General features: G+C 36.4%; 1 protein-coding gene across 4 annotated transcripts in view; it reads left to right on the plus strand.

The window, feature by feature from the left end:
* The window catches only part of LOC109328087 (E3 ubiquitin-protein ligase SINAT5-like), a 10764-nt gene continuing 3170 nt past the window's right edge, over nt 2635-10228 (plus strand). Inside the window, exons 1-3 of one of the 4 annotated variants that reach the window (XM_019561353.1) lie at nt 2635-2665; nt 3800-4039; nt 4524-4910. In XM_019561353.1, the coding sequence (XP_019416898.1) occupies nt 3827-4039; nt 4524-4910 (600 nt within the window). In that variant the 5' untranslated portion in view covers nt 2635-2665; nt 3800-3826. Of the gene's footprint in view, nt 2765-2903; nt 3012-3799; nt 4040-4523; nt 4911-10228 lie in introns of those variants that run through there. The other 3 variants (XM_019561355.1, XM_019561352.1, XM_019561354.1) reach the window with 3 other exon arrangements.

Consider the following 10228-nt stretch of genomic DNA (forward strand, 5'->3'; position numbering starts at 1 on the left):
AGAATAGCACTAGCATATATTAGCCTATGTTTTGATGAAGACAAGGTTCTAACAAAGCTTGAAGATGGCTCAACAATCAACATGCCTTGTGCTCATTTGGTCATATCTAGACTAGGAGATAAATTGAGTCTATAACCTAAGTAGTTTGGGATGTGTGCCGTAGTAAGTGAGTATATGTTAGGTGAACCTAGATGTTAGTCTCTTAAGCCATCATAATTGAACTACCATATTCAAGAGTTGCATCATCTAGTTAATCGTAGGTTCATGCATATATCATACATGTTATCTATACATATTAGGCATAATATAAATGATAAAACATGTATACATATTGCATATAACATATGAGAAGTTTGCCTTGTGAAACATATGCATAAATGCCTTAGTTAATCGATTAACGTGGAAGGTTAATCGATTAACATAACCAAATTTATGTTGAATTTGTGTTTTCTGTTTTAACTGTTTTGGATGTCATTCTGTAAGTCCGTTAATCGATTAAATGGTAGTGTTAATCGATTAACGTGTCTGTTTTGTGTTATAACTGAAATCTGTTTTTTGCTGTTGTAACTGCTTAACTGTTTAACTGTTTTTGCAGCTTAAACCACTTGTTCTCCATGCTATAAATACGAGGCTTCACTTAGAACTCAGCAGCATTCATTCTATTTGTTTAGGGCTGTAATAGAGAGCATTTTGCATTCGTATTTTCACTATTATTTTGCTTGAGAGTTGCATGTGTGAGAAGAGAGATTATGCTGTTTTTCTGTAACATGTTTTATATTTCTGCATAATTTGATATTCATTGGATATTGCTCACTTTATCATGCATTAGATTCTGATTGAAAGAAACCTGTTACATACTGTATTCTGATTAACTCACTTTCATATTGATGGCTTAATTGATTAGGATAAGGGTTAATCGTTAGTCTTTACATTGTAATATCTTAGGCTTTATGTGCTTAGAATACCTTGATTTTAACGTGTGTTGTGCAGTCTGGATTTGTCTCTTGGTGTGAAATCACCACAGAGATTGTAGTTCTTCACCAAGGCAGGGAGGTCTTGATTTGAGGATAAGATTCTTGGCTGGGGCTTGTTCACGAGAAAGGCTTTCTCAAGATGCGAAAGGGTAGAAGTCAAACCAGGTTTTAGAGATCCTAGATTTCAAGAAGGGAGCATCCCTTGTGCTTGTAAATTGAATTGGTAATTGTTTCTTAATTCAATATTGTGAAGAAAGAAAATCTCCCTGATCCAGAAGGGGAGGCCTGAATGTAGTTTGCAGTGGACCGCAAACGAACCAGGATAAAAATCCTTGTGAACTGTTCTTTCTTTCTCTCTTTATCTTTCTGTTTCTTGCATTAATACATTGAATATATACTTGAGAATTTGGATATCTTGTTAATGCTATATCATTAACACTTGTATGCAATAATATCTGAAACATATATGTTTAAAGTGTATCTTATTGAAAGTTCAAATTGCTTGTTCTGTTAATCTGTTCTGTAACTGTGTTAATCGATTAAGCCATTCTGTTAATCGATTAACTGGACAGTTTTCTTTCCAGTATTTGGGTTGTTGTTAAAAAGCGGTAGTTCGTAACCGCCACACCTATTCAACCCCCTTCTAGGTGTTCATAGACCACTAATATCTAACAAAAGTCACATATTTTATTTTAAAAATTATATCAATTAAATTAAAGTATTTATCACTTTATTCATTAACTTTTAACAAAACATTAATATAAGAAAACTCGGCCAATTTAAAGTTTTAAACCACTAACTAAACTCTTATACAACCATACCATCCTAAATTGTTTTTGACTACATACCATACAAATTTAATAACCGACATATAGTATTAAAAACCCTCATAATTTCAAGAAAAAGGAAGAAGCCTTTTTTTCCTTTGTATTATTTTCACAAAAAATGATATTTTCTCAAGAAATTTCTCTCTCTCTCTCTCTTCCTCTGTAGATCTTATCAACTCTTTTTTCTCTGTAGAACATTTGAAATCACTGTTATAAAACTCGGCTCGAACCGGCCGGTTCGACCAGTTCAACCATGAACCGAACATCTAACTGGCCCGAGCCTCTCAACTACCTGATTTTGCATCAAATCGGGTTGACTCGGTCAGTTTAAGCCTAAAACTAGTGACTCGAGTGGTCGGACCGGTTAAATCGGCCGAGTCAATCAAAAAAACATTTTTTTTTAAAATAACCAAATTAATGTCGTTCTTAAGTGAAAAAACAAGTACTTTTAACTTATTTGTAGTTATGTTTGTCATTTTGTTAGTTTTCATTATAACAAAATCTTCATTGTTTAATTAAATTTCAAACTTTTTTGTATGTTTTTGTTGTAGTTAAAACATAGTTCATATGTTTTTGATGATGTTATCAATTTACTTGTGTCATTTTATAGTAGTAAAATGTTCTTTTTTTGTTGTTGTTTAATTAGGCATGATAATGTTTTTAAATTTTGAGTATACCATTATTAAATATTGCTACGTATTATGATTTTTTAGAATTTTTAATGCAAATTGAGTTAAACGGTCCAACCATTGACTCACTGGTTAAAGCAGTGACTCATTTCGTGACCAAGTCATTAAGTAGTCCGAGTTTAATAACACTATTAGAAATTCTTGCACCACTCGTGCCCATTTATTACAGTTTGTTGTAAAAGCTCCACCCATTCATTTTCTTTTTTAGATTTTCCTTTCATTTTCTTCTTCTCTATGTAATGCCCCTTTGATCAATTCAATCCATCATTTTCTGGTATTCCTCTCTTACTCTTCAAATTTTAATTCTTTTCATGTTTTTCCCAACCCAAGGTTTCAAATAACATCAATGGTTGGTGAAAGCTTCGTTTTTTTTGCATTTTTGGGCATCATCTACCGTGTTCCTTTGAGATTTTATCTCTGTTTTTTGTAGATCAGTGGTGGGTTTGGTCTGTAATATGATTTACCTTATTGTTTAGGGTTTTTGATAATCTGAATGGATGGAATAGTTTGTTCTGTTTAAGGTTTGTGTGTTAAACAAGTATTATTTATTTATCTAGTAGTTTAATGCCTTGAATTAAGGGGTGGCTGTAATAACTAATAATGACATGCATAAATGTTAGTGTTCTAAATAAGGTTCAGATTATTATGGCAATGCATGTTTTTGCTGGTGTTGGCTACTACTAAGTTTTTTTTTGTAGGTTGGCACTTGTCTATGTTGAAACCTGGGTCTAGTTGTTTTTGTTTTAACTTGTGTAAGTTATTTTAGTTTGGTTTGTAGTAGTATTAAATTTGATGAATGCTAAGTGCATTGCCATTAGCTTCTTTTTCGGATTAATTTGACTTGATAGTTATGATTCCTAAGTCTGAGGCTTGTTTCGACCACAATTTGATTCTAGACAGGAAGAATATTTTAGAGGGGTGAGTGTTTAACATTGTCTGAGTGTGTTGGCAGCCTTCCTGTTCTTCCTTTAGTCTTTAGCATGGAGTGTGTTGGCGGGTTTTGGATTATTGATTGATGTCTTTTGTTTGCTTTCATAACTTCGATCAATCAAAATTTATAATTAACAAGAGTCTGTAATCTTGTTTCAAAACCAAATATGATGATAGATTTTCGTAGATAGGCATAATTCATTTTTTTATTGTCATGTGAGTAAAGTGGTTAAAGGAAGAAATGAGCTTGAAGTGTGCATGTAATTCCTTATTAATTATGCAATGTGAACTGTGTGATGAAATTAATGAACTATCATGTATTGAGTATAGTTCCACGCTTTCCTGGTCGATTCTAATGAAATATTTCCCCCTCTCACAGGTCACAGAGCTATAGGTATCTGATTCTATGAACATGGCATCGAATAGTCCATTATTTGACGATATACGCATCCATTCTGATATTGATCCCCCTCAAATTGAAGAGTTGACAGATGTTAGTGAATTAGTGAATGATCCTACACAAACTGCTCATAAACCTAATGGGATTGTTTCAAGCAGTGTTCGTGAGCTCTTAGAGTGCCCTGTATGCTTGAATGCCATGTACCCTCCAATCCACCAGGTTGTCTATGTATTGATTATGGCTTATTGTTGATTTTCTGAGATCATGAAAAAGCATGTGGTATCTTAATGTAAAAGTATTGCAGTCTAAGTGTGATTTGATAAACTATTAAGAGTGACAAAGGGAAATCGACCTAAGGTGCTGATTTTAATGCAGTAGTGTAGCTCCTTATCAACAAGGATTCTCAATGTAAACTAAAACATTGGTTGATGCATGTCATAACTCATTAGCAAAAATTGAGTATGAAGGTGTTAATTTCCTTGTTCATAATTAATTTTCCAATGTCTCACCTAGATGATTTATTCTGAGAATATTAAATATTTTTTTCTAGTGAAAAGTAAATTACATCTCCTGGATGTAACCTTTTGCATTTATATAATTACTGGTGATTTGCCTTTTGATCTAAACGAAATATCCTTTAGTGGACCAGAAAGTTATTAATAGGAAGTTTAGTTTAACTTCTTTTCTTCCATTGTTATTGCAGTGTTCAAATGGTCACACTATATGCTCCAGTTGCAAACCCAGGGTCCATAATCGGTGCCCGACTTGTAGGCATGAGCTTGGCAATATCAGATGTCTGGCACTGGAGAAGGTGGCTGCATCTTTGGAACTTCCGTGTAAATATCAAGGTTTTGGATGCATTGGTATATATCCATATTATAGCAAGCTAAAACATGAATCTCAATGTGTGTATAGACCCTATAACTGTCCATATGCTGGTTCAGAATGCTCTGTTATGGGTGATATACCCTACCTGGCGTCCCATCTGAAAGAAGACCACAAAGTGGACATGCACAGTGGTAGTACTTTTAACCACCGCTATGTCAAATCAAATCCACAAGAAGTTGAAAATGCCACATGGATGCTGACGGTATTGATTTGTTGATTTTCTTTTTTTCTGCTTTCTAATTGTTAAGATTTCATCTCAAAATTAATTGGCTATGAGAGGAGTAGCCCAACAGGTATTTAAATCATTCCCGAGACAATGAGGTAGGCGATGTTAGACTTACTTTCCAACATGCCCCCTCCACATAAGCCTGTTAGACAAGGCGAATGGTTACCTTTGACCCATAATTAAATGACATCTTTTGGCCCATGATAATCAGAAAGAAATTGGGCTCTGACTCTAATACCATGTAAAAATATGGAAAACTGAATATCTTATGTTTTTATTGTATTGATCAATAGATATAAACATGATTATATAGAGAATTACAAAGAGAAGAAAAAAGGAAACTAAATCAATCCTAATCATAAAAAAACATGTATACAATTCCCTATCACCAATCCCTTGATTTCAGGGATTATAATTTGATTTTTATCTATTCCTGATCATACTCTTATTTGTTTGATTATTGTAATTATACACAATATTTACAATGTGACACTCCCCTCAAGCTGAGGAATAGATGTCTTCCATTCTTAGCTTGGCTATAATGTCATGAAAGTTTGAACTGTTCAGCCCCTTTGTTAAAACATCAGCTAATTGATGTCCTGATGGAACATAGGACATACACATTGGGCCTTCCTCTAGTTTTTCTTTGACGAAATGCCTGTCGATCTCAATGTGCTTTGTCCTATGATGTTGTATAGGATTATGAGCAATATTGATAGCTGATTTGTTGTCACAATAGAGTTTCATAGGACCTTCCAATTTAACTCTTAAATCATTTAGAATAATTTTTAGTCATAGAAGTTCACATAATCCATGAGCAACAGCTCTGAATTCCGATTCTGCTAATGATCTTGCCACCACGTTTTGTTTCTTGCTTCTCCATGTTATTAAATTACCTCCAAGGAAAGTACAATACCTAGTAGTTGATCTTCTGTCCACTAGGGAACCTGCATAATCAGCATCAGTGTAGGCTTCTAGAGCAAGAGTGTCATTCCTTTTGAATAGAATTCCTTTTCCTGGATTGCCTTTCAAGTAATGCAACACCCTATAAGCAGATTGAAGATGAGGTTCTCTCGGATCATGCATGAATTGATTGATCATGTTCACTGAGTATGCTATGTCTGGCCGAGTGTGTGCAAGGTATATGAGTTTGCCAACTAAGCTCTGATACATCCTCTTGTCAATCGAAGGTTCTTCTTTAGCTTCTCCCAACTTGTGATTAGAATCAATTGGAGTAGAGGTTGGTTTGCACCCAATCTTTCTTGTTTCTGCCAATAAATCAATCACATACTTCTGCTGAGATATAAAAATCCCTTGAGTGGAATATGCTACCTCAATACCAAGAAAGTACCTTAGTTTCCCCAACTCCTTTATCTCAAATTCTTGCATTAGTCTCTGCCTTAATTTATGCTTTTCTTTCTCATCATTTCCTGTCACTACAATGTCATCAACATAAACTAAAAGAATAGTTATTCCCCTTGCATCTGAATGTTTAATAAAGAGAGTTTTGACTTTGTTTATACCCAAACCCTCTCATGGCTTTTTCAAATCTCCCAAACCAGGCTCTAGAGGACTGTTTTAGTCCATAAAGAGCTTTTCGTAGTTTGCACACCTTACTTTTTGTCTCCCCTTTAAAACCTGGTGGAATGTTCATGTAGATTTCTTCACCTAAGCTACCATGAAGAAATCCATTTTTGACATCATACTGTAGGAGTTGCCAATTAAAATGTGCAGCCAATGATAATAAAATTCCCACAGTATTCATCTTAGCAACAGAGGCAAATGTCTCCTGATAATCAACTCCTTGTGTTTGAGTGTACCCTTTTGCCACTAACCTTGCCTTATATCTCTCAAGGGACCCATTACCCTTATATTTTAGTGTGAAAATCCACTTACAGTCAACAATATTTTTTCCTGTAGGTTTATCAACAACCTCCCATGTTTCATTCTTTTCTAATGCATTCATCTCTTCTCTCATAGCATTTCTCCATTTTGTTTTTGACAATGCCTCAAAAACAGTGTTTGGAACAACAATGGTATTTAGACTCATAATAATTTTTTTGTAAGTTGGTGATAAATGCTGAAGGGAAACATAGTTGAACAAAGGATAAAGAGGTCTTTTGATGCATTCTCTATTACCTTTCCTAACAACAATAGATAGTTCAAGGTCGTCTATTGGTTTAGGAGGTCCTTCGATAGGTTGTGATTGTGACAATGGTTCAAATCTGATTATGATCTCATTCCTAGGACTTGAGTTGGACTCTTGGACTTGCGGAACATTGGGAACATTGTTGCTTCTTGAACATACCTTCTTCCTTGAATACGCCTTAGAAAAATGTGGGAATTTGTCGGTAACACTTGTAGGAATTGTGGATGACACTGGTTCAACTGTTGGCTTAGGTGACACTAACATAGGTTCAACAAGTATATGTTCAGCAGCTAACTTAAGTGACTCAAATACAGGTTCAACAATAGAATTTGTTGACTTAGAGTTAGAGGACCTAGTTGGTATACGAAGGAGGTCAAGGTATTTAAAATGAGTCTCAAACTCACAAAGACTATCTTCCATCATGGAAATCTCCCCCTGAAGAGAGGATTTGGAGAAAAAAGGTTTATTCTCTGCGAAGAAAATATCTGCAGAAATATAATATTTCCTAGATGAAGGATGATAACATTTGTATCCTTTTTGAGTGGATGAGTAACCAAGGAAAACACAAATAATTGCACGGGGGTCCAACTTATCTCTATGTTGATTATGGACATGAACAAAGGCAATGCACCCAAAAACCCGAGGTATAAGGCCATTAGAAGTTTTAAAGTTAGGGTAGAAGCTGTTAAGGACCTCTATAGGACTTTTGTTGCCCAATATGGGTGAGGGAAGTCTATTTATCATGTATGAGGCAGTAAGAACAGCCTCTCCCCAATATCTTTTAGGAACATTCCCTTGAAAGAGTAAGGATCGAGTGGTGTTGAGTAAATGTCTATTTTTCCTCTCGGCTACCCCGTTTTGTTGAGGGGTATTAACACATGATGACACATGTATAATAATACTTGTGATTGAAAGTAGGGTGACAGTTTGGTTGAAATAGTCCCTAACATTGTGATAGGGATAAGGCTAAGGGTAGGGGTAGACCCGAAATTACAAAAGTGTATAAGAGGGGTAAGAGGAAGGTTTGGTTGTTAAATAACTAACCTTGGCTCTGTTTCCCTGGGTAGTTAGTAGTTAGGCCCTAGTAGCCACCTATAAGTAGAAGGAAAGGCTTTAGAAAAGGTAGTTAAGAAATTGGGTAAATAACTGATTGAGGAATCAGTTAGAAGAGGATCGTGGGATCCTTCATCATTGTATTCACTACCATACTCTTGTATTCTTCTATCTCTTAATAAAATTGCATAGAACCCTATCACGAATTCTATACTCGTGAGTTAGGGGCATTTCTTTTCATCCCTATCACTTTCTTTCTTACCCTTGGATACCAGTGTCTAACAGTGCATCAGTGAAACTTGTGATCTGTTGTCAAGGCAACTGAAGTGTGCTGTTGCATTTGTTGTTAGTAGAATAAATGTCTAACCTAGAAACTAATCTCTATACTTTCTGTGAAAGTATCCACGACCAGGATGATAGAATTGATAGGTGTTAAAACGGAAGATGAAAGGAAATTATATATATCTGACATGGCTAATGCTAGGGGTAACTTCAGGGGAGAATTCTACAGGGGGAGGTAGTGAAGATGAGGTTGACAGTTACAAGATGCATCATGGACAGGATAGATGGAGAAAACTCGAGATTCCAATATTCGGGGGAGAAGATGCCTTTGGTTGGGTGCAAAAATTGGAAAGATATTTTTCAATGAGAGCAATCAGTGAATCTGAGAAAATGAGAGCAACATTAGTGGCACTGGAAGGAAGGGCACTCAGTTGGTATCAGTGGTGGGAAGGGTGCAATCCTTCACCTTCTTGGGAAAGTTTTAAGATAGCTGTGGTTAGGAGATTTCAACCAACCATGGTTCAAAATCCTTTTGAATTGTTGTTATCATTAAAGCAGGAAGGCAGTGTGGAGGTTTTTGTAGAAGAGTTTGAGAAATATGCAGGGGCCCTTAAGGACAAGGATCCTGGGTTCTTAAGGGGAGTCTTCCTAAATGGTCTTAAGGAGGAAATTAGGGTTGAGGTGAGGCTTTATGAGTTGGGCTCATTACAAGAAGTCATACATAAAGCCATACTCATAGAACAGAAGAATTTGGTGGTGCAGAGAAGGGCTAACACGAGTCAGACCAGGAGTTATGGGTCCACTCGGGGAATTCTTATAACAAGGTTGTCACCTTGGAACCTTCATCCAATACTAGCAGGAAGGAAGGATCCTCTGTGGGAAGCTACAGTATGCAAGGGAATCAAAGGGTTACCCCTGAGATTAATGGATCCAGAGGATGAGGAGAATATAGGAGGTTGTCTAGTACAGAAATGAAGGAAAAAAGGGAGAAGGGGTTGTGCTTCAGGTGTGATGAACCATTTTCCAGAGAACATAAATGCAGGAATAAACAGCTTAGTATGCTATTGATGGCTGAAGAGGATGAGGAGGATGAAGAGGAGGTGGGAACTGAGTTGCAAACCTTCAATTCTCTGCAACTCTCTCTGTTTTCAATGAAGGGATTAACCTCTGCTAAATCTTGGAAGGTAGGGGGATCAGTGGGGGATCAACCAGTGGTGGTGATGATTGATTGTGGTGCCTCCCATAATTTCATCTCTAAGGATTTGGTAGACAACTTGAAACTGCAAGTGGAACAGACTCGAGCCTATATAGTGGAGGTTGGGGATGGTCATCATGTCAGGTGTCAAGGAAAGTGTTCTCAGCTCAGAATTTTGTTGCAGAAGCTGGAAATAATTCAAGATTTTTATTTGTTTACCTTGAGAGGGGTGGATGTGGTGCTAGGATTGGATTGGTTAGCCAGCTTAGGAGAAGTGAAGGCTGACTTTGGGAAGATGCAGTTGGCTATTACTCAGGAAGGCTCAATCATCACTATAGAAGGGGATCCTGCTATGACTAAGGCAGAATTATCAGTAGGGGCTATTATGCAACTATTAAAGCAAGAGGGGGAGGGCTTATTGTTACAATATGAGGATGTTCCTACAATAAGGGCAGAGAGGGCCACACCAGCAGCTTTAGATGGGGTGTTGCAACAATTTCAGTCAGTCTTCCAGGATATACAGGGTCTTCTACCCCCCAGACTACATGATCATGCTATACATCTCAAGGAAGGGGCAGAGATTCCTCACATCAGGCCTTATAGGTGTCCTCATTA

The sequence above is a fragment of the Lupinus angustifolius genome, chromosome LG15, assembly GCF_001865875.1.
Source record: "Lupinus angustifolius cultivar Tanjil chromosome LG15, LupAngTanjil_v1.0, whole genome shotgun sequence".
In the NCBI taxonomy this organism is placed as follows: Eukaryota; Viridiplantae; Streptophyta; class Magnoliopsida; order Fabales; family Fabaceae; genus Lupinus; species Lupinus angustifolius.